The sequence below is a fragment of the Paroedura picta genome, chromosome 7 (genome assembly GCF_049243985.1).
Source record: "Paroedura picta isolate Pp20150507F chromosome 7, Ppicta_v3.0, whole genome shotgun sequence".
In the NCBI taxonomy this organism is placed as follows: Eukaryota; Metazoa; Chordata; class Lepidosauria; order Squamata; family Gekkonidae; genus Paroedura; species Paroedura picta.
In genome coordinates, this window is record NC_135375.1 from 100,398,117 (window position 1) to 100,423,465 (window position 25,349).

Here is a 25,349-nt window from a genome sequence, read left to right on the forward strand (position 1 = left end):
ACAGCCAGAACTCCAGAAGGAGGGGGTCCCAAGGACCAAGAATAAGACAATCACTGCCTCAGTCATAAGAACAAATAAAGTTGTCATTTTGGATAAGGCCAAATGGCCATCCAGTCCACCAGTCTGTGTCACACAGTGGCCACATTTTGAAGACCATTAAGAAGCCTTGTGGCACACAGGGAAGGATGTGTGGATTACAAGTCCCCAGAGTCCCTGTGCCAGAAACCAACCAATGGGACCGTGCTTCATGAGTTCTTGCCCTGCTGGTGGGCCTTCTGATGGCCCCTGGCTTTTGCCTGCCCCCGGCTGGCATCTGTAGCAATGTATGAAATATAGGTGGGGGTGGGGTGGATCTAATAGATGTCAATTCTGGCGACACAGGACAAGGCCTGGTAACACCACTTCCTGCGATGTGGGAGTGGTCTGTTGATATCACGTCCAATGAGAGTGCCTGGTTGATGTCACGTGCAGTGGCACATGCCTTCTAGGGGTGTGGCCAGCTGACATTACTTCTGGGGGTCCTGAAAGTCTGAAGAATAGCTCAGGGGGTCTTCCATCGTGGAATAGGTTGAAAAACACTGGTCTAGAGAAGCGCATTTACATTTTATAAAAAATAAATTTAAAAGGTTTGCGGCGCCAGTCTTCTACATATCCCCACCCCACCTTCAGAAGTTGGCTTAAAAAAAGTACCACGCCTTGTCAGTTGCTTCGGTCGCAGGTCAGAAAGGACGAAAACTATTGTATAGCATTCCGAAATTGTCTCTTTCCAAGTGACAAGGCAGCTCCAAAGCAGCGCAGTTCCCGATCCTTTATTGACTCGGCCGATTTCCAGCTAAACAAGCAAAGCCCCAGAGCTAAAAATACAAACGTGGCCCGAAATGAACACCTATGGCCAGGTCGTGCTACTCTAGGCCTTGTCCTCTCTGTGGCACACGATGTACACGGTGCGGGGAGGGAAGCCGGACTCCATCGTCATGGAGACTAGGGAGCACTTCCGCGTCACGGGTCAAGTGACTGCAAGAGGGGAAACGGAAGTCTTCGAGCTGCGCGCAGGCGCACTTGCTTGCGAAGCGGCTTGGTTTCAACGCGACGTTCTCGTCCGCCTCAGTGTCTGGTGGCCTCTGACAGCGCCGGTCGGCGGCGATTTGTTCCCGTTGGGTTTGGAGCGGCCTTGAGGCACTTTCGCCAAGATGTACGACGCCGACGAAGGTGAGGTCCGGCGGGGGCGGTGGTCCAGGGGGGCCTTGAGCCTTGGAGGCGGAGGGGGGGTCGCGGCTTTCCTGCCGGGGGGAGGCGCTCAGGGCCTGGAAAGACCCGGCCTAGGAAGGCCACCTTCAGGCTGCTTCATGGTACTTGTTTGGTTGGAGCGTCAACGCGCTTTGCCTCTTGACCCCCCCCCCCGTGTGCGTTTTTCTAGATCAGGGGTAGTCAAACTGCGGCCCTCCAGATGTCCATGGACTACAATTCCCAGGAGCCCCTGCCAGCATTTTCAGGGGTTCCTGGGAATTGTAGTCCATGGACATCTGGAGGGCCGCAGTTTGACTACCCCTGTTCTAGATGGAGTAAAAGCTCCAGTCTGAAAGAACTGCAGCCCGTTCCAATATTTGCTGCTAGTATTGTTTCACTATCATGGATGACGTTTTGCCATTCCGCTGTTTGTTGCATGCCTTGTTCTCTGTTACTTTCCACTTTTGTCATCCTGCTGCCTCTTCTGCTTCGGACATGCTGCGTTTGACATTTCTTTACATTGCTTCTTATTGTTGTGATCCTGGTCCTTTGCAGAGCCCTTTGGAACTGAGAGTTCCTGACACAGGTTTGGGAGCGTAAAAGTAACTGGTTGAAGGGGGCTTGTGCGCATTTCTGTGGTTAAGAGCTGGAAAAAATGTGTGTGTTTATTCCCCCCATTTTCTTACAGATATGCAATATGATGAAGATGATGATGAAATCACCCCAGACTTATGGCAGGAAGCATGTTGGATTGTTATTAGGTACGTTTCCAGATTATTACTATAACTGATGTGTTTTAGCTCCACATGCTATAGTGGAAGACCTCCTGCCCTATGCTCCTGCTGCCGCCCTATGGAGTACCTAGAGCAAAATCAGGAGGGGTAGGTGGGATTCTAGAATGTTTAGGGAGTTCTAGAGGTTGCCCTCTAGAAGAGCCTCTTGTGGCACAGAGTGGTAAGGCAGCTGTCTGAAAGCTTTCCCCATGAGGCTGGGAGTTCAATCCCAGCAGCCAGCTGAAGGTTGACTCAGCCTTTCATCCTTCCGAGGTTGGTAAAATGAGTACCCACCTTGCTGGGGAGTAAATGGTAATGACTGGGGAAGGCACTGGCAAACCACCCCGTATTGAGTCTGCCATGAAAACGCTGGAGGGCGTCACCCCAAGGGTCAGACATGACTCGGTGCTTGCACAGGGGATACCTTTATCTAGAGGTTGCCCTAATGTGGTAGCATCACTTCTGTGCTGGGAGTGATGTGTTGGTGGAATGTCAGTGGTGCAAATTTCCTCCAGCTCCCAGAAACAAACTTGGATTTGATTTGTTATTAAAATATAAGATTTATTTATTTATTGAACTTCTATACTGCCCTTCCATAAGCCTCAGGGTGGTTTACATAAAACATCATAAATATATATTGAAATCTTGTGACAGTGGTTTGTGACAGATTATAACAAAATACTATAACAAATTCAGTGTGACGACAACTCTCAACTTTTTACATGAACCCGTGGGGTGTTAGCATGGCTCAGAACATGGGACAGGGCTTGGGGGACCAACAGATGTTGTTGAGTCAGCTGGCCTCAACCAAATGCCTGGTAGAGTTCCCCTGTACGTGCCCTTTGGAACTGTGGCATTTTAGGAAGGGCCCTGATCTCTTCGACGAGCTTGTTCCACTGATGGGTGTCCAGACCGAGAAGGCTCTGGCCCTGGTCAGAGGTCTGGCATGCTTCTTTGGGACCAGGGATCACCAGCCAGTTGGCAATGGCATAGCTGTTCTTTTGGGGGTATAGGCAGGGAGATGGTCTCTCAGATACACTGGGCCCAGCCTGCATATGGCCTTGAAGGTGATTATCAAAAACCTAAGCCTGATCTGGAATTCAACTGGGAGCCAGCGGAGTTGTTGAAGTGCGGGTCGATTGTGGGATCTCCATGGTGTGTTTGTGAGGATCCTGACCACAGCATTTTGGACCAGTTGTAGTTTCTGGATCAAGGTTAAGGGAAGGCCTGCATAGAGCGAGTTGCAGAAGTCTAGCCTAGAGGTGATTGTCACATGGATCACTGTGGCTAGGCACCTGGCTAAGGCTTCAGGGGGAGAATCAGGGTGGTCGTTCATCAGGAGGAAGAGCTGGGTGTCATCTGCATATTGGTGGCAATCCAGCCCAAACCTCTGCACCAGCTGAACAAAAGGGTGCATGAAGATGTTAAATAAGATAGGAGAGAGGACTGTTCCTTGTGGCACACCACATGTGAGCTGATGACGGATAGATACTATGTCCTATTACTACCCTCTGTCTGTGACACTGGAGGAAGGAGATCAGTCATTTGAGGGCTTGTCCCTATGTCGACAAGCTGGTGATCTAAGAGTTCACGATCGACTGTGTCATACGCTGCTGACAGATCTAGTAGTACAAGCAGCGCTGACCCATCTTGGTCCAGCTGGCGGCGGAGGTCATCCGTCAGGGCGACTAGCACCGTTTCCACCCCATGGCCAGGCTGGAAACCTGACTGAAATGGGTCAAGGGTTGAAGTGTCTAGGAATGCTAATATTTGGTCCACAGCAGCCCTTTCAACCAACTTCCCCAGGAACGCTAAGTGCGAGACAGGGCAGTAGATGTCAGGCACCTGCAGGTCTAGAAATGTTTTTTTTTTCAGCAACAGGTGCAACGCTGCTGCTTTTAATCCTGGGAAAGGTTGATTATTTCCCTGATGGGGCCCCTATCCTTATGTCTGTTGTTTTTAGGATCCACGCTGGGCATGGGTCTAATGGGCCTTGTTGTGATTGGCCTTGTTTCTGTTAGCATCCTGTCCACTTCAGATGTGTATTGGAGTCCTCAAGTTCATTCTCACAGGGTTTGAATACTTACCTCCACTATTCATCACAAGAAAAATATTCCATTGAGTTTTCAGAAGCGATGTCCCCTGTCAGGTCTATTGGCACAGAATACAGTCTGGCTTCTCACAAAGTTCGCATAAGAGTTGCCCCAAGATAACTGAAGAGAAAGACTTATATTTCCCAATTGGCTGTAATATTTGAAGAAGTTATCATTGTGCTTTTTCAAGGGGCTGCTCTCACTCCATGACTTCTCTCTTTCCCTTCCCCCCCCTCCAAAGCTCCTATTTTGATGAAAAAGGCCTGGTCCGACAGCAGCTGGATTCCTTTGATGAGTTCATTCAGATGTCTGTGCAGAGAATTGTTGAAGATGCCCCACCGATTGACCTGCAAGCAGAAGCTCAGCATGCTTCAGGAGAAGTAGAAGAACCGGTAAGATGCAGCAGGAGTAGGTGTGGTGGTTCAGGTGTCGGATTAGGATCCGGGAGTCTCAGGTTCAAATCCCTACTGTGTCATGGAAGCTCACTGCTTGACCTTGGGACGGTCTCATCCTCCCAGGGTGGTTGTGAGTCTAAAATGGAGAGGAGAAGCATGTAAGCTGCTTTGGGCCACCTTGGGGAAATAATGAAAGGCACCCTTTGGGTGAGGAGGGGAGAATGATGTAAGCTGCTTTGGCACAAATTCTGTGCCAAGAAAATTGCAATTCTGCAAAATAAATTATGTTAATGGAAAAGACAGTCATTGTTTCATGTATCTTCTCCTGATTCACTAATCATGAAAAGGGGTATGGAGCCTGGTGGAGTATTGAGAAGTTTGTGTCACAGCTGGAAATATTAGTCCTCCTTCACTCTTGCATTGAGATGTCTGCAGCGATTGGCACAGGCCTCCAAGACAGCTTTACATCCATAAGGGCTCGATCAAATCTGACAGTCAGGAATGGATTATATGCTTTCCCACAGCATGAAGAAGAGGGTTTTTTTGTACCCCACTTTTCACTGCCCAAAGGTGTCTCCGAGTGGCTTACAATTGCCTTCAACAAGAGGCACCCTGTGAAGGAGGTGGGGCTGAGAGAGCTCTGATAGGACTGTTCTGTGAGAGCAGTAGTATCAGGGCTGTGACTGGCTCAAGCTCACCCAGCTGGTGGCATGTGGAGGAGTGGGGAATCAAACCTGGCTCTCCAGATTAGAAGCCGCCACTCTTAACGGCTACACCATGATGGCATACCAGCAGCTCTGCTGTGGGACAACGAGCTTTTACTTCTTAAAATGAATTTCTAATTATAGCTGTCTACTTTGGTTTCTTTTGCAGCCACGTTACCTGTTGAAGTTTGAACAAATTTATCTCTCCAAGCCTACCCATTGGGAAAGGGATGGTTCCCCATCGGGCATGATGCCAAACGAAGCCAGGCTGAGAAATCTTACGTAAGAAATGCTTCCGCTAGAACTGTGGTTCTCAACCTGGGGGTCAGGACCCCTTTGGGGGTTGAACAACCCTTTCACAGGGGTTGCAGCAGGGCAAGCAGTCATCCACACAACAGCCTTGCGGGGTAGATTGAGATAGAGCGTTCGTCTGCCTGGAGCAGTAGAAAAGAGTAAGATCAGCATGGTGGGACAAGAGGCAGAACCGAACTGAGAAGCCCTGGAAAAAAAAACAATGTATATACAATCATAAACAATGGATCTTCACACCATTGATCAGTTTTGGTTTAATCTCTGTGAAAGAACACTTGCATAATTTTAAGGTTGGGGGTCACAAGCCACAACACGAGGAACTGTATTAAAGGGTCGCGGCATTAGGAAGGTTGAGAACCACTGCGCTAGAATGATGATTGTTGAAGCCTCAGTTGCTTGCAATGTCCAAGGCCAAGTACAGTGGGAGAAGCACATTTACTTTGACTTTGCAATTATCTGATGAGAAATGTATTTAGATGCTGTCCGATGCTGGCAATTTACGCCCCATGTGGTGCTTTCTGTTCCTAGGTACTCTGCTCCGCTGTACGTGGACATAACAAAGACGGTCATTAAGAAAGGTGAGGACCAGCTGCAAACGCAGCTCCAGAAGACCTTCATAGGAAAAATTCCTATCATGCTGCGGTCCACGTACTGCCAGCTCAACGGCTTTACTGATCGTGATCTCTGTGAGGTGAACGAGTGCCCTCTGGACCCTGGGGGATACTTCATCATTAATGGATCGGAAAAGGCAAGGCTTGGGAGCACGTGTTATGCTTTCTAATGGGTGTGTGTGTGTCACATTAATAGATGGCAGCACCTTTATGGCTTGACAAGATGTGAAATTGCTTTTTAAAAAAAGTAAAAACATTCCAGACGTCAAATAGTTTTCAATATAAAAATATTTCTGATAGACTCCAGAACTTTGCAAGTAGATGTAGAAGTACATCACAATGTCTATGAACATAGCAACATTAAGGGAGATGGAATCTTCAGTGTCCTTCCAAAAGGGCACTCAGAACAGAACCAGTTCTAACAAACAGTGCCCAATAATGCAGGAAAAGAGAAAGTCCAACCTTTAACTTATAAAAGTGTTAGGCTGCTTGTTCTCCAATGGCTCCTCCTGCTGCTGCTTTGGAGTTCCCCCCTGGCTTGGGCCTGCAAAGGAATTAGCAGTTTTCCCTCAATCAGCTCCGGGCCTTCTCTCTACTGCTGCAGGCCAAACTGACTGAGGGGTGGGGTTTTTGCAGCTAATAATATGTGAACTCAGTGATCTCTGGCTCCCTATGCCTAAATCCTAAACTGCTTAATGAAATCATTAAAAGAAAAATGACATTGGTTACACATGCATGAAAAGAAATAGCTTCATGGGTTTGCCACACAGTGGCTTCCTTTTCTTTTTCAGGAATGCCAATTTTCATTCTTAAGGTGAAAGCTCTCTCTCTTCTTGTTTCCCCCCTCCGTATAATCATCACCCTGTGTGCATTTTGTTGCCAACGCACGTCTCACAGTACATTAGCTTTTCCATCCCTTTCACCATTGGAAAAGCTGATAGGATACAGCAGTCAATTTACATCTCATTCTTTTAATTTGTCCTTTAAAAACCCGGATACTTGCTTCGGTATTTCTGGATTAACATCTCTACTATTTTGAAATCCATGCTTTTCTTTGAAGAGCCTACTCTCCTGTATTATTGCAGCTGTATACAGATGTTGCAATAAATTACGGCATGGTCAGAGTTAGGGTGCCTGAATGCAGGCAGTTTGATAAACGGGGATTTCAAGTTAGGCTTTGCAGCAGGTTTGTTAACCCCAGAAGATATGAAGCCTTTCAGCAATCATTATCAAACCGTTTTGGAGAGGGATGATAGAAGGATAATTTCCCTTTTTTGTTCCCTGAGTTGAACAGTTTGATAAGCAGTGACACTTTTTCTAAGACTATGTAGCAGTTCCATTCTTTAATTCCCCCCCCCTTTTAATTGTTGTACTTCATTCTTTAATATCTTGGATGCAGTCCCATTGGGTTTTGTTTTTACCATCTTGGCTGTCACAAGCTTGGATTTAATTTGATTGCTATTCAAATTTGATGTAGTCTGTAAGGATACTTTGAAGAAGAAGAGTTGGGTTTCAGAGTAGTTGTTTCCTTTTAATTACTCTGGGCACAGATTAGGTTGAGAGCACAGGTTAGCTCAAATCTCCCTGTCCCAAGTTTACCCATAATACTTGCGCTGCCATAATGTTTTGTACTATCTTCCCTTTCAGAAGATCAGAAATGTTGTTTTAACCCTGAAGCTCCAAAACAAACAGTTTATTTTTGCTTGTTTTTCCCCTTCCTAGGTTCTGATTGCTCAAGAGAAGATGGCTACAAACACAGTGTATGTGTTTGCCAAGAAAGATTCCAAATACGCGTATACAGGAGAGTGTAGGTCTTGCTTGGAGAATTCTTCTCGGCCAACCAGTACCATATGGGTGAGCATGTTGGCCAGAGGCGGGCAGGTGAGTTCTTCTTTAAAGCTTTGACCTTGATCAAGGGTGACAGGTTGACTTGGCTATCTGCGCTTTTGAAGTGTTGATCTTCTTTCTGGCTTTCTGCTACCCTGTGTTGTGTTCATATCGATTTGGAAGGGACGCAGGGTTTGGACTTAATTCTGCCCTGATGCAGTACTGGCTGTTTCTGTTTGAGACCATCAGCGAGGCAAGCCTTTTAACTTTTCATTAGTCTCTAGATTGGGGTCCCTGGCCTTTTTATGCCCACAGCCCTCTTTGGAGTTCAAACATGGGTGGTGGGCGCAATACGAAATGGCCACTACAAAAGACTGGGCCAAGCACAGAATGTCAGGTGGTGGTCATACAGAACTGGAGGAGTAACTCTGCAGCAGTTCAGGCAGAGGCTCTAGCTAACAGGGTGCCTTTTCATCTGCCCAGCCAATCCAAAGCCCAGTTGGGCAAAAGACCCAGCTAGCCCTGCCCACTTTCTCAGAGTGGTTGGCCGGCACCAGGAAAAGTGTTGGTGGGTACCCTGGCAAACAGTGGCATCACATTTGGGGGCCCCCGCTCTGAATTCCCTTTCATCATTTCTTCAGGCAACTCAAACCAACCTGCTTAGTGGCATTGTCCCGTTCAGTTGCTTTGCTTTTTGCCATTCCCCGCCAATCCCTACTTGAGCCTGTGGGGTGGGACTTTCTGTTGGCAGACTGTTCCCACCTTGCTGGGGCAAATGTAACTAATGAGCGTTAGAACTCGCATCCGGATCCTCACTGCACTTTATTACCAGTGAATCTTACTGCCATTGTTGCACCAGAATAAATATGATCAGGAAAGGGGCTGTTTGCGGAAAGCAAATTAAGTTGGATGGCCCATTAGTTGTAATCTTAAAAGGGGCATTTTGAAGCCTGTCGATCTCTCTCAAGTGTTTGTGCTAGTGACCAGTTTCTTAATGGGGATTTGTCATTGCAGTTTTTGGGTTTATTTGGTGGGAGTGTTGTAGCTCAGGGGTAGTCAACCTGTGGTCCTCCAGATGTTCGTGGACTACAATTCCCATGAGCCCCTGCCAGCGAATGCTGTTACTCTGTTGTAGCTCATGCTTCCCTGAACAGCTGGCCTCTTCTCTACTGTATCTCAGGCTAATTCTAGTGGGGTCCGTAGGCAACCTGGTATGGCCATCTTTTTGAAACTAAGCTGGTCTGCCTCTGGTTAGGGCCTTGGATGCGGGGAGGCCTGAGATCTCTACAAGGGCCACTTTGAGTGTCGGTTTTGGGGAAAGTATCAATGCAATGCATGCATTGGCAAGATGGGCGACTAACTGACAAACGCAGGCCAAGCACCCCTCTTGGATGCTCAGGGCTGGTTGAGGAGTCTGTTCCAGTTTGAACTGGAACAGGGGTTCTCAATATGATGTACTTGGGCACTGTGCCCCCTACTGGCCCTTTCCCTTGACTCCGGTCCAGGGATTTTAAAAAGTAGGTAGGGCAGACTAGGATATTACTGCTTTGACTGATTCTATTGTTGTTTTTGTGACCGATGCCAATAAAGGTGACCAACTGACTCCCCAGCAGGGCTCGATTAGGTCATTGGGGATCCGATGGGCAGTATAGATTTTTTTTCAAAGGTATTGCTTTGACAACAGCTGCCTACACAGGCACAAGGATCTTAAACAAGAAGGGGGAGAGTTGGTTTTTGTACCCAGCTTTTCACTGCCCAAAGGAGTCTCAAAACTGTTTATGATTGCCTTGCCTTCCTCTCCCCACAACAGGCACCCTGTGAGGCAGGTGTGGCTGAGATAGCTCTGACAGGACTGCTCTGTGAGAACAGTACTATCGTGGCTGTGATGAGCCCAAGGGCCCCCAGCTGGCTGCACGTGGAGGAGTGGGGAATCAAACCTGGCTCTCCAGATTAGAAGCCACTGCTCTTAACCACTACACTGTGCTGAGTCTCATTTCCAAAGGCATTCTGTTAAACAGAGCTTTTGTCTGAAAGGTTGAGGAGTAACTATTACAGTCGTGCTTGTCCCCCCCTCCCCATTTACGTTTTGTGGTTGGTTCCGCCTCCCGTGGCAGCCAGTTTGAGGTTGTACCCACCACCCTGTGTCAGAATTCCAAAGGTGCCTATGGGCTCAGAAAGGCTGTGGACCCTGATCGGGAGATTTCTTTGCTCAGATATGATTGTAGCTCTGAAATTGCTGGTAACAAAGGGCCTCGGCATTCTAACAGCAGCGCTGGCATCATAGCGATGATTTTTACTGGTGTCCTTAGTCTTGGGAAATAGCCTTTTTGCAAGTGCATGGTTTTCTCTTAGTCGCGATGCCTTTGGAATCAATGGGCGCTTGCCTTGGGAAGCCAGCTGTGTTCAGATTCTGCTTTCCTGCTTTCACAGGGGGCAAAGAAGAGCGCCATAGGTCAGCGCATAGTGGCGACTCTCCCCTATATCAAGCAGGAAGTGCCCATCATTATCGTCTTCCGTGCGCTGGGCTTTGTGTCTGACAGAGACATCCTGGAACATATAATTTATGACTTTGAAGATCCTGAGATGATGGAAATGGTAAGGCATCGATCCTCTTGAGCTGGGCTTAGGTTGGGCAGTGGGTCGTTTTTATAAACCTCTTGTCTTCTGTGCTGAATCGGTTACGGGTGCTTTAGCAGCATCGTCATTTTATTCTAAATTAGTTATTTGTAGAAGTAAGTGCCATTCAGGCGGGTGAGGGGCTTATATCTACAGGGGAAGCTTTGGTTTAGAAGTCTCATTTCAAAGTCACCATAACTCGCTTTTCTGTGCTAGCCAATAGGGGAATGCTGAACAATGCCGAATATGTTCAATTTTTCAGGAGGGGGGAGGGGAGAGTGCATGGTTCAGTAGTAGAGCACATTATTTGCATATAGAAGGTTATTCCCAAGTAAAAGGATCAGGTGACAGGATAGATTTCTACCTGAGACTCTTTGGAGAGCAGCTGCAGGTTGGAGGAGACATTACTGACCCTTGGTAGGCTAATGCCTGACTCAGTATACTGCAGCTTAAATAAAAGGTGGTGGTTCAGAGACAGAGCATCTACTTTGACTGGGTAGGATCTCCTCTCAGCCCTTGGCACTTCTAGTTAAAAGGACCAAGCTGGCAATTTTGTGAACGGGTGCTGCCACTTGGTTCCAAAGGGTCTGACTTGGCCCAAGCGACTGGTCTACTGCTAACTAATGTGCTTGGTACATGTACAGGTTAAGCCTTCGTTGGATGAAGCATTTGTCATTCAGGAGCAGAACGTTGCGCTGAACTTCATTGGCTCGAGAGGCGCAAAGCCCGGCGTTACGAAAGAGAAAAGGATCAAGTACGCCAAAGAAGTCCTGCAGAAGGAGATGCTACCTCACGTCGGCGTCAGCGACTTCTGTGAAACCAAAAAGGCGTATTTTCTAGGGTAGGTAAAGACACACAATGCTTAGCTGTGGGAACAATGTGCCATGATTTGGAGTGTTGTGACGATCTAAAGCGGCCTTTCTCATTACTGTTGAGAAACCCCTGAAACATTCTTCAGGCTTTGAGAAACCCAAGAAGTGCTGTGATGGTGCAGAATATGATTGAGGAGCATTGCTGTGTCCGTGCCCACCCTGGCTCCTCCTCTCTGCTCCCCCTCCAGGCCCATCATGGGCCATTTGGGGAGGGGGCAGGTCAGCATGATCATATATCGTCATATCACCCAATAAATATTTAAACCATTTTTTAAAAAATATAAAAAATTAACTCTCACCCATTTGGTAGCCCTCCAGGGCCGTCAAGGAACTCCAGAGTTTCACAAAACCCTGGCAGGAGAAGCCATGTATACAATTTTCTTTGCGAACGGATCATGTTCCATGGTGATGACTGGCCTCCGATTTCCTGCTTTCTTGCCTCATAATGATACTTCTTATTAATAGTGTTACTGCTCATTTGTGAGATTTATGTGTTAGATAAATTAATGCAGCCTTTTCCTACCTTTTGACTGTGGAGGTACACCTGAAATATTTTCCAGAAGTGATGCCACCTGGCCATGCTCCTTGCCACGATTCCATATGCCAATAAAACAGCATTAATTAAAACTATGCAATTTAACATAAAAAACAGCCCCCCATGACCTCACTTCACCACATGTTGTCTGTGATGCCCCATATGCAAATAATAATTAAACATATGCCTCCCCCCCCACTCATGACAGCCCCAATGCCCAGTAGGAGAAACAGCACCACTGCGGCAGTGGCTGCGGCTGTGTGCAGCCACCATCTTGGAATCCCCCATGTCACGGTCCATTTTAGCGGCTCTCAAGGTCCACTTTACCTCTGGTACACTGGTTGGGAAACCCTGGATTAATGGGCAAGATTAGTACGGGCCACATCAATAAAAATGCCACACCCTGTTTAACAGACAGGCATCATTAAGAACTGGAGCCTAAATTGGACTGTATCTCACGTATGCTGACTGATTCATTAATTTTTTTAGCCCTTAAATGAGCAGCCAGAGTCTGATACTTCCAAGTGTTTGAAGAACGGCTTAAAGTAAAGGTTCCAGCCTAAGCTCAGTAGGACTTCCAGCACAATTTATACTCTCCCTCCTTGGCCTGAACACATGAGCAGTCAGAGGAATGTTGATCTGTCAGTTCCCATACAGCGCTGCAAATGGCTCTGAGGGCTGGGAAGAAATTCCAGTGTTGCCTAATTATAGAGGCATGCTAGGAGAAAAAAAGCACATGCTTGGGCAGCTGGCAGGGGAAAAGGATGGCTTCCTATTCGTGTATGCTGATTTTTTTTTGTTTAAGTTAAGACTGTAACTCTATCCCTTAGATCAGTGGTCCCCAACCTTTTTATCACCGGGGACCGGTTATTGCTTGACAATTTTACTGAGGCCCAGGGGGGGTAGTTTTTTGCTGAGGGACATTGCTGGCACCCCTGACTTCCCGCCACCTGCTGGGGGGTGCTGCCAGCAGCAGATGTGCAGTGCCACGCTGAGGGGGAGCCCCAGCCATGCCGGCCGCTGGAGAGCACCAAAGGTGAGCTGGCGGCAGAGTGGCAGGACAGCCCCCGAGGCTGCAGCTGGGGAGGAGGACGAGGAGGAGCTGCGGCCCGTCACCGACTGATCCACGGACCGGTTCCGGTCTCCGGACGGGGGGTTGGGGACCACTGCCTTAGATCAGCATTTCTTCTGTCTTTGATATGGTGCAACTGGATGGATGCACGGCACTTCAGAGCTTCCACAGACAAAAAACCAAAGCATGTCCTTGCAGTTGAGGAACTTGCAGTGCAAAACGAAGGGCAAGGAAAGAGCGTGGCCAAGGAGAAGGAAGGGTTGGGGGCTGTGGTGGAGGACTCTAGTTACTTCCTGCTGATTTTTGCTTTCCCCACCTCACTCCCTTCCTCCTCTTCCTTGTGCCCCCTCCAGTTTTGGGCACCATTCTGGTTGCTAACTTCAAATGCCAAGGTTGTGTTTTTCCTTCTCTGTGACCTTGGCCCGGTCCAGAGATGCTACGGCCTTTTTTTGGGGAGAGTTACATCCACACGTGTACATAAGAATGTTGCAGGTTTTTCAGCACACCCAGACTTTTCCCCGCTGGCTTGCAGGAGACGGGCTCATAGCCCAAGTAGTCCTATTGAGGGGAGTTTTTCATTTACGTTGGGGTGGGACACCCATGGCTATTAAATATTCAGGCCTGTATATGCTTTCTCGTTTTTGAGCATAAGGGCCATAGGTTTTGAGATGCTCATGATGGTCTGGGCTCGGGCTGGGGGAGAGTGCTGCACTTTCAAGCTTCATCCAGGATATTTTGCAAGTCTGTGTGTCCACTCAATAAGCTGCTTGTCTCTGGCTTAAGGTACATGGTTCATAGGCTACTCCTGGCTGCCTTGGGGAGAAGGGAGTTGGACGACAGGGATCACTACGGCAACAAGCGTCTGGACCTGGCTGGGCCACTACTAGCCTTCCTCTTCAGAGGGTGAGTACAGAGGAGGGGCTATGGCTCAGTGGATAGACCATCTACCTTGCATGCAGAAGGTCCGTGGTTCGATCCCTGGCACCATCATTTAAAACGTGATGGGAAGGACCCTGGAGAGCTCCTGAGGAGGCAGTACAGCTTTAGCAGGACCAGGGGTTGGATTCATTACGAGGCAGATTCCTATGTTCACGTGATTTACTCATAGGTGCTTCTGCGTCAAAAGGTGCGCTTTCTTCTAAGCATTCTTAAATCCAGCTCCAGCTGTGATTGGGATGAGGAACCTTCATGCTCCACCAGTATGAGAAATGTAGAAAAGGGAGGTGATTCTGGGGCCGTGTGCACACTGGCAAATGAGTTCCTGAAAGCCAAACAACAGTTTTGGGATCTTTATTTGTTCTCAGTAGTACTGACACGGGATCAGTTACGATGTCCTGCTGAATAAAATCAGAGTCCAGTAGCATCTTTAAGACCAACGAAGATTTATTCAGGGCGTGAGCTTATGAGTGCAAGCACTCAAGCTAATGTGCATCTTGAGCAAGCATTCTTTGTGGGAGCAAATTGCGGGTGAGGAAGGGGGTGGGGATGGAAGGTTACTTTTCATCTCCAAGATGTTTACTTTTTCCCCATTTCTTGCTGAACAGGATGTTTAAGAACCTGCTGAAAGAAGTGAGAATATATGCTCAGAAATTCATTGACAAGGGGAAGGATTTTAACTTGGAGTTGGCCATTAAAACCCGGATAATATCGGATGGTTTGAAGTACTCCTTGGCTACCGGGAACTGGGGAGACCAGAAGAAGGCTCACCAGGCCAGAGCTGGGGTGTCTCAGGTAGGCATTTGTTCACCCTCATGAAGTTCCAATTCCTCTGGGCTGCATGGAGCAAATCGGTGTTGTGTTCTTTGAGAACCGACTTGGTGTCGTGGTGAAGAGAATTGGGTTTTATTCCCCTCTCTGCCATAGGCAGCCACCTGGGTGACTTTGGGCCAGTCCCAGTTATCTCAGAGCTGTTCTCGGGCAACAGTTCTCTCAGTGCTCTCTCAGCCCCAACTACCTCACAGGGTGTCTGAGGAAGGGAAGGTGTTTGTAAGCCATTTCAGGATGCCTTCGAGTAGTAAGAAGTGATGTACAAGCCCCCAGTTCTTCATTTTATTGACACCTCAGAGAACCCGTTCTGTGCTGTCGCACAAGCCCAACGGTCACGTCCCTGCTGACTTCTCAATGAATCAGACCTGGCATCACAGCAAAAGCAGTTTATTGACAAAGTGGAACAAAGCTCATGATAGTTCTTGTTGAAACTGATTTGTTAGGCACACACAGATAAGTATATTTCCAGTCATCCCACCCCCAACGACACACAAAAACATCCTGGCTTGGAAAAGGTTGGCTCTCTACATTCCCGGGAGAACAAATGGTTCATTTGTTGCACTCAGGTGCAACTTTCGGCACCTTGCCCAAGGCTGAGCCACAGGGAGGCTTCTGTTTGGCTTGGGGTCCTTAGTTTTGCCATTTTTCTGACCTCATGTTGTGTCGTCCTGGCAGAATTTGAGGCATCCTTTGGATTTAATTTACTAATGCCTGCACATTTGCTGATTCTTCAACCTTTGTAAGTCTTCATCGATATTTGAATGGGCCTCTGTTGGCCAGTGGACAAGTTAAAGGGAATTGAAGGTGGGTGGGTTGTCTTTTAACAAACTCCTTACGGTTACCTCCTGCTCTTAGTGAGCTCCCAGTCTGAACTGGAATATGTCAAAAAATATATGTCAAAGCTGCAGCCTTGGGTCATTTCCGGGGTTCCCTTGTACCGTATTAATACTTTATATTAAGCAATCTGCAACCAATGCTGAAAATGAATCTAGATGGCTACGTTGTTCTTGATGTTCCTCCAAGGTATTGAACCGGCTGACTTTTGCGTCTACGCTGTCTCATCTACGTCGCCTGAATTCCCCTATTGGTCGAGACGGAAAACTAGCCAAGCCCAGGCAACTGCACAACACTTTGTGGGGAATGGTCTGCCCTGCTGAGACTCCAGAGGTAAGGCACAAATTGGGTTGCGCGTGTTAATTAAAATAGTTCTATCTTGCCAGGGCGTGTGTGTGAATCCCAAGTCAGTAACCACTAAGCACTGCTGCTGTAAAAGAAACACATGCAACCATATAGAAGTACTTTACAGCTCATAACAGAGATCGCCAGTTCACAAAAGCCCTTTTGAACAGGGGAACCTTGTGTCTAAAGCCTTCCCCTGATGATGCCTGCTAACACTGGGATTCAGGGTTTCATTGCCCCTAAAGAGCCAGCTTGGAGTAGTGGTTAGGAGTGCAGACTTGTGATCTGGCAAGCTGAGTTTGATTCCGCACTCCCCCACATGCAGCCAGCTGGGTGACCTTGGGCTCACCACAGCACTGAGAAAGCTGTTCTGACCAAGCAGTAATATCAGAGCTCTCTCAGCCTCACCTCCCTACCAGGGTGTAAGCTGCTTTGAGACTCCTTTGGGAAGAGAAAAGCAGCATATAAGAACCAGCTCTTCTTCTTCAGTAATATCAGGGCTCCCCCCAGCCTCACCCACCTCACAGGATGTCTGTTCTGGGGAGAGGAAGGGGAAGGTGAATGTAAGCTGCTTTGAGACTCCTTTGGGTAGAGAACAGCAGCATATATGAACCAACTCTTCTTCTTTTTCTAAATATTGCGCTGCGTTTTCTTCACCCTGGCTAGTAGCTTCTGGTGGACTGCCTTTCCATGTATAGGTCCACTACTGGCTACTAGCTGTGACTTCTTGAACATGGAAAATCCAAAAACCACAGCAGTGAACAGCCTTGTCCTAAGGTTTATGGTTAAATGAATGTAAGAGAAGCTATGTTGGATGCAATCCACCCAGTCCAGTGCTCTGAGTCGCACAGTGGCTGAACTCCAGGTGCCGTCAGGAGGTCCACCTGTGGAGCCAAAACACAGAGTATCACTGCCCCAAACAATGTTCCATCCATACCTTGTGGCTCGCAGCTACTGATGGACCTCTGCTTCAGATGTTTATCCGATCCCCTCTTGAAGCTGTCTATATTTATAGCCGCCCCCCTTCCTGTGGCAGTGAATTCCATGTGTTATTAATGCTTTGGTTGAAGAACTTCCTCTTATTTGTTCTAAGCCTTCTGCTCATTAATTTCCTGGACAAGAAAAGTACCCCTTCTCTGTCCCATGCCTAATTCTGTAAGCCAGCACTTGCCAAACATTCCATGGCCATGATCTTGAGGAGAAGCTGCCGTTTCAATGAAAGCAATTTCATGTGTCCTCAGGGTCATGCCGTCGGCCTTGTGAAGAACCTTGCACTCATGGCCTACATCTCTGTCGGGTCTCAGCCCTCTCCCATTCTGGAATTTTTGGAAGAGTGGAGCATGGAAAACCTTGAAGAAATCTCTCCAGCGGCCATTGCAGAGTATGTATGCAAGGAAATCACAAGTAGAGTTCTTTCATGTAATATCAGGGCTTTCTCAGCCTCAGCCCCCTCACGGTGTCCACTTTGAGACTCCTTTGGGTAGAGAGAAGCAGCATATAAGAACCAACTCTTCTCCTTCTCCAGTAATATCAGGGCTCTCCCAGCCTCACCTCCCTCACAGGGTGTCTGTTGTGGGGAGAGGAAATTGAAGGTGATTGGAAGCCGCTTTGAGACTCCTTTGGGAAGAGAGAAGCAGCATATAAGAACCAACTTTCTTCTTCATGTGGGTTCATACCAGTAGAACATTTGCATAACACTTGTATGTTTTCCTCCCCTCCGCTGCCTGAAGTGCTACGAAGATCTTTGTGAATGGCTGCTGGGTTGGGATACACAAAGACCCGGAGCAGCTCATGAACACGCTGAGAAAACTGCGGCGTCAGATGGACATTATTGTGTCAGAGGTAAATATGGGGTCACAACTCTAGCTTTACGAAGTGGAGGACCACACAAGTTTTGATCGGGGAGTCCTGCCCTATTTGAGCATCCCAGAGTTATAACTAAGATCCCAGATTGGTCCCAGGTTGGGTTCAGCAGAGCTGGGTTGGGAAGATGACTGTTTTTGCCACCATCTTAGAATTGTGGGATGCTGTGATTAATGTTCTCGTGGTTTTAATGGGATTTTATGGGTCGTACTGTTTTATGGTTGTTTTGTAAGCCACCTTGAGGCAGCATTGTCGTGAGAGGTGGGGTATAAATTTAAAAATAAATAAAAAATATGTGGCTTGAGACTCAGAGGCTATTGTGTGGATAGATATAGTCTAGTTGGGTCAGATCTGTGTGAAAAATTAAATTTAAAGTCATGAATTTTTTTTAAAGCCTTGCTTATGTGCACTAAGCACTTGTCCATAGGAAATTGTGCCTTGTGCAGGGGGTTGGACTAGATGACCTTGGAGGTCCCTTCCAACTCTATGGTTCTATGATTCTGAAAAGCTCTGCTGCTTCTGAGCATGTTGTTTACGCACGCAGGTGTCCATGATCAGGGATATCAGGGAGCGAGAAATCCGCATCTATACCGATGCCGGCAGGATTTGCCGCCCTCTTCTGATTGTGGAAAAACAAAAATTGCTGTTGAAGAAGAGGCACATTGACCAACTGAAAGAGCGGGAATATAACAACTACAGGTAGAAAACTTCTCTGTTGTCTTCTGTTATTAGTTTCCTTGAAACTAGTGGCAAAATGGGACCAAGTCGCATACACTCATTCCCATTTCTCCATTTGTTTTAGGGTAAGGGGGCTTTTCACAGCAGTGGTGGCAAAACATGAGGGGTGATTATAAGGATGGCAAGAATGCCCTGAAGCTTAACCTCAACTGCCCTGAAGCCTAACCTCAATTTAGGATTGACAAAGCCTAGGAAGTTATTTCAGGGGCTCCTCCAAAAGGTTGAAAAAGGCTGGAGTAGATTTAGAAAATCCAGGTGTCGCTCACCCCTGCTTTTCATTTGCCAAAGGCCCTCATCTAGCAATTCTCATTTATGGCTCTTGTGACCCCAACAAGTGAAGGCAAAAGACAGCAGGATCTTCAAACGGGCCATGCCCCTTTTTAATAACCAGTTCTGCGGAGTGCCATTAACTGAAGCTCTTTGTTTAGCTGGCAGGATCTCGTGGCCAGCGGTGTGGTCGAGTACATCGACACCCTCGAGGAAGAGACCGTGATGCTGGCCATGACGCCCGACGACTTGCAGGAGAAGGGCGTGGCGTACTGCTCGACCTACACGCACTGCGAGATTCACCCGTCCATGATCCTGGGAGTCTGCGCGTCGATCATCCCGTTTCCCGATCACAACCAGGTTTGTGCTGCTCGCTCTGCGGCTGGCCTCTCAGCTTGTGGAAGAGAAGACGCTTGTCCTCTTTAACCCCTTTTCTCTTTCTCGACTTTCCCAGTCTCCCAGGAATACCTACCAGTCCGCTATGGGCAAGCAGGCAATGGGAGTTTACATTACCAACTTCCACGTCCGCATGGATACCCTCGCCCATGTCCTGTATTACCCTCAGAAGCCCCTGGTCACCACGCGCTCGATGGAGTACCTCCGCTTCAGGGAGCTGCCCGCTGGTATGTCCCAGGCTGCTGGCGAGGGCTGCAGAAGTGCTTGTCGTTGACCACAAGTTCTGAGCCCTGGTTGGGTGTCCAGCCATCTGTAGATGCAGCAGTGCAGGAGTTTCCCTGTATCCTACTCAAAAAATGTTGTTTTGGAGTAGGGATCAGCAGACCATGGGGATCAGCATTGTGGGGAAAGCTGACATGCAGTGGGTGGGTCTAAATTGACAAGAGAGATTGCTCCATTGGAAGGAGGGAATGATTGGATATAGGCTGAATTTCCTAGAGGACTGCTTTGGTGAGGGGGTGGTGGCTTCAGTCTCCCGCTGTCTTCCCAGCACAGAGGTTATTGTTCTAGGTTCTAGATTGGTCCTTGGGTCAGGGTGAGTGGGCGAGGACCGGATTTGGGTCTCCGGTGCCTTCAGTTGTTGGCTTCCAGCACGAAGGAATCAGAACGGAAATCCCCGAGAGGTGAAGGCTTGGCCATCAACATACTGCTTTGGGTGGGGTGTAAAGAAGAAAGCTGGGCACTGCTCGGCTCCTGTGGCACTGACAAATGGGCAGTGAGTCCCGTGCTGATTTTGGGAACACTCAGCCAAGATAATTTTGGCATCTGGCTGCAAGTGGAGGATGACTGGCTAACATGGGGTGACCAGACCGTGGCTCTCCAGATGTCCATGGACTACATGGGGCTCATGGGAATTGCAGTCCAAGGACATCTGGAGAGCCAGTGTGGCCTTCCTGGGCTAGTAGGTTTGTGTGAAGGAAAATAGGCAGGAGGAACATTGGAATAATGGAGAGTAAACTTCAACTCTGAGATATCTAAGTTTTGGGCCGTGCCCAGGAAAGGACCAGGAGGTTAAAGGGTAGGGTGGGCATCTTCATCTCAGCGTCTCTAAAGGTCAATTTTAGTATGAAACCCCCTCTTTGGCCAGTTGGCGATGGCGAAGTCTGATTATTATTCATATATATTTTTTCCTCTGGTTTGTCAAAATGCTCACGTTGAGAGGAATTGGTTAGCTTTGAACTATTATCTAATGGGAATCATCTCAGAACCTCCTGAGGCTGAAATTTTATTGGCAGGTGAACTTAAACACCTGCTTGGGTTCGAACAATATTTTCTTGACAACTAAATTTGATTTGTTATTGGATGATCCAGGTCACTAGAAATGTTGCCCCCTGCCCCTCGAATCAAAGCTACTCCTGAGAATTGGGAGTGACACTACCACGGCCCTCCACCAGGTGTCTCTGCATGCATGTCGGCACAGAACATCTGGCTGTGCAGAAATGCCAAGTAAACACAAGAGCCGTGCCAAGGCCAGAGGGGGGGCACGCGCACATGGGGGTTTGTGATGGCTGATTTATTCCACCTTCCCTTGCAGGCATCAACTCCATTGTGGCCATCGCCTCATATACCGGGTATAATCAGGAGGACTCGGTCATCATGAATCGTTCTGCTGTCGACAGAGGCTTTTTCAGGTGGGGTTTCTGTGAATTTGTTGCTGTGAGAGTAAAGAGGTTATTTCCTGTGTCTTGCAGCCTTGCGGGTCGTGCCAGGAAATTCTCAGTCAGCGTCCAAGGACATTTTCAGTATATTTGGGGCTCTTGGCTAGTCCTGACCAGCTTAGTGCAATCAAGGAGGAGAAGTGGTTCTTATATGCCGCTTTTCTCTACCAGAAGGAGTCTCAAAGCATCTTACAATCCCCTTCCCTCACCCTACAATAGGAACCCTGTGAGGTAGGTGAGGCTGAGAGAGTCCTGATATTGCTGCTCGATCAGAACAGCTTTATTGGTCCTGTGGTGAGCCCAAAGTCATCCAGCTGGCTGCACGTGGAGGCAAAACTGGGGAATCAAACCCAGCTCACCAGATTAGAAGTCTGTGCTCCTAACCACTATACCAAGCAGGTACGCCTGGCCTCGACCAAGGGGCCAGGACTTCAGTGGCCCTGACACCTGCCAGATGGAATGAGTTCCTAGAGGAAATTTGCTGAGTTCTGCAGGATAGAGTTCTGCCCGCAAGACAGAGCATTTGGTTAAAGCCAGAGCGGCGGCTGAAATCTAAATGCCCCCCCTTCCCCTCCTTAAGTATGCATTTATGGATGAGCCCTGAAGATGACTATATATAGTTGCTGGAATTTGCAGTCCTGAAACAAGGAATTGTTGTTTGAACTGTTAATTTTGCTGTTAAAGATAACTTTTTCCTGAAGCAGTTTTGCGATTGTATTTTAATATTCTGTGTAGAAGTAGTAAAATTGATAGGCCTTACACAATATAGAATAAGAATACAAGTTTTATAAGCAATAGAATAAAATAGAATAAAACTACTATAAAAGACGTAAAAATTTAAAACCATAGAATCGTAACTATAAAACACATGTAAAAAATACAAAAATAAAAGAGTGTTAAAAGCTTATCTTAACAATGACAGCATTGGCCTTTATTTTCCTTGCAGCCAAAGCAAATAATAATATTCTATGTAATTTTAAGTATGTCGTAATCTGCCTGAGTCAGTCGAAACAGGGTGGAATAGAAATTTAAATAGCACATAGCATTTTATTCCCTACCCCTACTAGTTATAAGAAATAAATTTGACAAACTCCTCTAAGATTTTAGATTTAGACTTCATGTTTTTATTGTGAAAATCTTTTAACTTTCCTTATAAATGTTGTAAGCTGCCCTGAGCCCCCTGGGAATGGTGGCATATAAACTGGATAAATAAATAAGTGCATTTTCACCCCACCTTTCTGGCCTCTTGACACTATTGCTGACCTCTGCACTCCTTTCTGCTCATTGCAACTTCAGCACTGCATTCTCCTTTCTCGATTTCTACCACCTGAATGGGAAGAGCGCTGTGGGATTTGTAGCTGATGGTTGTTTTTGATCTCCTCCCCTCCCTTTAGATCCGTGTTCTATCGCTCCTACAAAGAACAGGAGTCTAAGAAAGATTTTGATCAAGAAGAAGTCTTTGAGAAGCCAACCCGGGAAACTTGTCAAGGTAAGGATAAGCAGCACCTGCCGGAAGCTGTACAGGATCAGATGAAGGTGCTGTTGTCCTCACCGTTCGACCTGCAGCAATGGCCAGCTGGGTGCCTCAGGAAGGCCATGGGCAGGGCCCATGGATAGCAGCTCCTCTTGATTTCTCAGGGGCATCTTTCAGCCATTGCAGGCATTCTGCCTCTGCACTCAAAGGTGTCATCTTTCATTTGTGTTTTAGTGATCTATTGTTTTAATGTTTAATGCTAAATTTTATTTTGTAATTTTGAAATTGTATATGTATTTTATTAATAATATATGTATATTATTATGTTAGTGCAATCTGCCCCGAGTTTCCTAAGAAAGGGCGAAATAGAAATTACAAAATAAATAGCAGAGAGCCTGCATGGTATAGTGGTTAAAGTGGTGGGTGACCTCTGATCTGGAGAGCCGGGTTTGATTCCCCACTCCTCCTCCCCATGCAGCCAGCTGGGTGCCCTTGGGCCAGTCATGGTTCCCTCAGAGCTCTCTCAGCCCTCACCTACCTCACAGGGTGCCCATTGTGGGGAGAGGAAGGGAAGGTGGCTGTAAGCTGCTTTGAGACTCCTTCGGGTAGTGAAAAGCAAGGTATGAAAACCAACTCTTATTTTTCTGTCCTCTGTCTATATGCCTTCCTTTGGTATCCATCCAAGCTGCCAGCATGTCTTTTAGCAATGAGTTCCCCAAGTCAAGTAGCCATCCTTTTTTCTTTCGAATCTCCAGCTAATATACAGGCCAACACCTGTTGAAGCCCGGGCTGATGGAGAGCTGCTCAGCAATAGTTCCCTTTCTTTACTCCTTGATGCTCTCCCCATCTGCAGGGGGAAAGTGCTCAGTGTTCTGCTTTGGAACCTGAAAAGCAGCCTGCCTCTTCAGCAGTGCAAGTGGCTGCAGTGGAGATGATCATATCAGCCTTTCCTCTTACTGGGATGTGGCTAAATCAAGGACAAAAATGCAGAGACAGTTTGAATTCAGAGCCTTTTACTTGCTACGCTACACAACATCCCTAAGAAAACATTGTCCTAGATAGTATTGGCTTTGAGAACCAGTGTCCTGACTTAATTGAAGAGTTTTGGAGAACATACTGTTCTACAAGAAATGTTCAATGTTAAGCATTTAATTTAAACCTGAAAATATGGTGTTGAATATCTGTCAGGATGGCTCTTAGACTGTGTCAAGTATAAAATGTTTTATAGGTGGTATGTGACACCAAAAGTGACTGCTTAAAACTGCTAAAAACTATGTTAACAAATGTTGGAAATGTGGTAATAAAGTAGGCTTCTTTTCCTAAACGTGGTGGAAATGTGAAAAAGCTTATAAGTTTTGGGCAAAAGTTCATACTATTGTGTAGTTAATGTGGGGTCTTAGATTTCCTATGTAAGCTGAATCTGTATTATTAAGTATATCTCCGCAGTGCCTCCCAGCCCAAACTCAAAGCTTAACTAAAAGGAGACACTTAATGGAGGGGATTTAAGTGTAACAAATGAAGATTATTTTATTTTAAAAAAAAGAGTTTTGGAGAACCTAGATCATGTGTGACCAAGTTGTCAGACTTGTGGTTATATGTAGCCACCACACCAATATGGTCCACCACACCAATCTGATAGATAGGCTGATCAATCCCTTGTTGGGCGGTCTGGACTTGGTAAATGGTGGGCAGTCTCCAACTTGGCAGGTTGTGCCTGCCCGATCTAACCCCGCCCCCCACTTCTGCTTCCCCAGGGATGCGGCACGCCATCTATGACAAGCTGGAAGACGACGGCTTGATTGCGCCCGGTGTGCGCGTGTCGGGAGATGACGTCATCATCGGCAAGACGGTGACGCTGCCCGAGAATGAAGATGAGCTGGAGGGCACCAATCGCCGTTATACCAAGCGGGACTGCAGCACTTTCCTGCGGACTAGCGAGACCGGGATCGTAGATCAGGTCATGGTTACCTTGAACCAGGAAGGCTACAAGTTTTGTAAGATCCGGGTGAGTGCGGTTGGCTGATGGCGGTAACACCTCTGTTCTGGAATGGCTCGAGGTGCTGACCGATGTCTGCCTCCTTCCTTCCCTAGGTGCGCTCTGTGAGAATCCCGCAAATCGGAGACAAATTTGCCAGCAGACATGGTCAGAAAGGGACCTGCGGTATCCAGTATAGGCAGGAGGTAAGAGCCTCCCTTTGGTTTCTTCTAATGCTATGGAGAAGTTGAACAACAGCATGTTAGAAATGTTGGAGTATGCCAGATCTGCAGTGTGCATAACTGAGCAGACTGTCAGGGATGTCCTGCAGGGGGCATTGGAGGAGACATATATTTAGCATAGATGGGATGGTAACTGCCTGTTGATTTTCAGATACTCTCCTCCAGTGTCCTGATTGGCTCAACAGGAGACTTCCTGCTTCTTGAGCTTGCTTCTTCCCTGCTTGCCTCCAGAACAGCAGTTTACAGAAGAATGCAGACAACAGCTAGCTAGATAGTTATAGATAGGTCTCTGTCTCTGTCTCTCTCTCTCTCTCTCTGTACAGTTGTTTCTTTTCATACATACAACTATTTTATTCTTGAAGCAGCCTGGAGCCCAGCTCTCTCTGCCTTTTCATACTCTCCCAACAAGAAACAAACTATCCGCTTTTCAATTTAGAATGAATTGATCGCCTTTCTAACATATGTTCTTAAGGGTCTGGATAGTTTTGTATTGTTTTTATGAAAACAGCAACAGTAGCTTTCAAAACTCCAGCCCTGACATAGTCTCAGGAAACTGTTCTGAATGATGTTGGCACGCATGAACCTCAAAGTCATTCAATGGGCTTCTCTGGGGAGCATTTTTCATAACTCGCATCACTGCTGAGAAGGGCCAATCACAGTCCCAGCCCACCTGGAGCACAGCCACCCTGAAAA

General features: G+C 47.3%; 1 protein-coding gene across 1 annotated transcript in view; it reads left to right on the forward strand.

Annotated features, from left to right (window-relative positions):
* Nucleotides 1–1,030: 1,030 nt before the first annotated feature.
* The window catches only part of POLR2B (RNA polymerase II subunit B), a 28,474-nt gene continuing 4,155 nt past the window's right edge, over nucleotides 1,031–25,349 (forward strand). Inside the window, exons 1-20 of the mRNA XM_077345703.1 lie at nucleotides 1,031–1,209; nucleotides 1,916–1,988; nucleotides 4,335–4,485; nucleotides 5,362–5,474; nucleotides 6,033–6,252; nucleotides 7,838–7,996; nucleotides 10,373–10,537; nucleotides 11,203–11,399; nucleotides 13,821–13,940; nucleotides 14,582–14,768; nucleotides 15,828–15,971; nucleotides 17,225–17,364; nucleotides 17,714–17,825; nucleotides 18,391–18,545; nucleotides 19,013–19,211; nucleotides 19,306–19,474; nucleotides 20,842–20,938; nucleotides 22,360–22,454; nucleotides 24,194–24,444; nucleotides 24,531–24,620. Of these exons, the coding sequence (XP_077201818.1) occupies nucleotides 1,191–1,209; nucleotides 1,916–1,988; nucleotides 4,335–4,485; nucleotides 5,362–5,474; nucleotides 6,033–6,252; nucleotides 7,838–7,996; nucleotides 10,373–10,537; nucleotides 11,203–11,399; nucleotides 13,821–13,940; nucleotides 14,582–14,768; nucleotides 15,828–15,971; nucleotides 17,225–17,364; nucleotides 17,714–17,825; nucleotides 18,391–18,545; nucleotides 19,013–19,211; nucleotides 19,306–19,474; nucleotides 20,842–20,938; nucleotides 22,360–22,454; nucleotides 24,194–24,444; nucleotides 24,531–24,620 (2,856 nt within the window). The 5' untranslated portion in view covers nucleotides 1,031–1,190. The remainder of the gene's footprint in view (nucleotides 1,210–1,915; nucleotides 1,989–4,334; nucleotides 4,486–5,361; nucleotides 5,475–6,032; nucleotides 6,253–7,837; nucleotides 7,997–10,372; nucleotides 10,538–11,202; nucleotides 11,400–13,820; nucleotides 13,941–14,581; nucleotides 14,769–15,827; nucleotides 15,972–17,224; nucleotides 17,365–17,713; nucleotides 17,826–18,390; nucleotides 18,546–19,012; nucleotides 19,212–19,305; nucleotides 19,475–20,841; nucleotides 20,939–22,359; nucleotides 22,455–24,193; nucleotides 24,445–24,530; nucleotides 24,621–25,349) is intronic.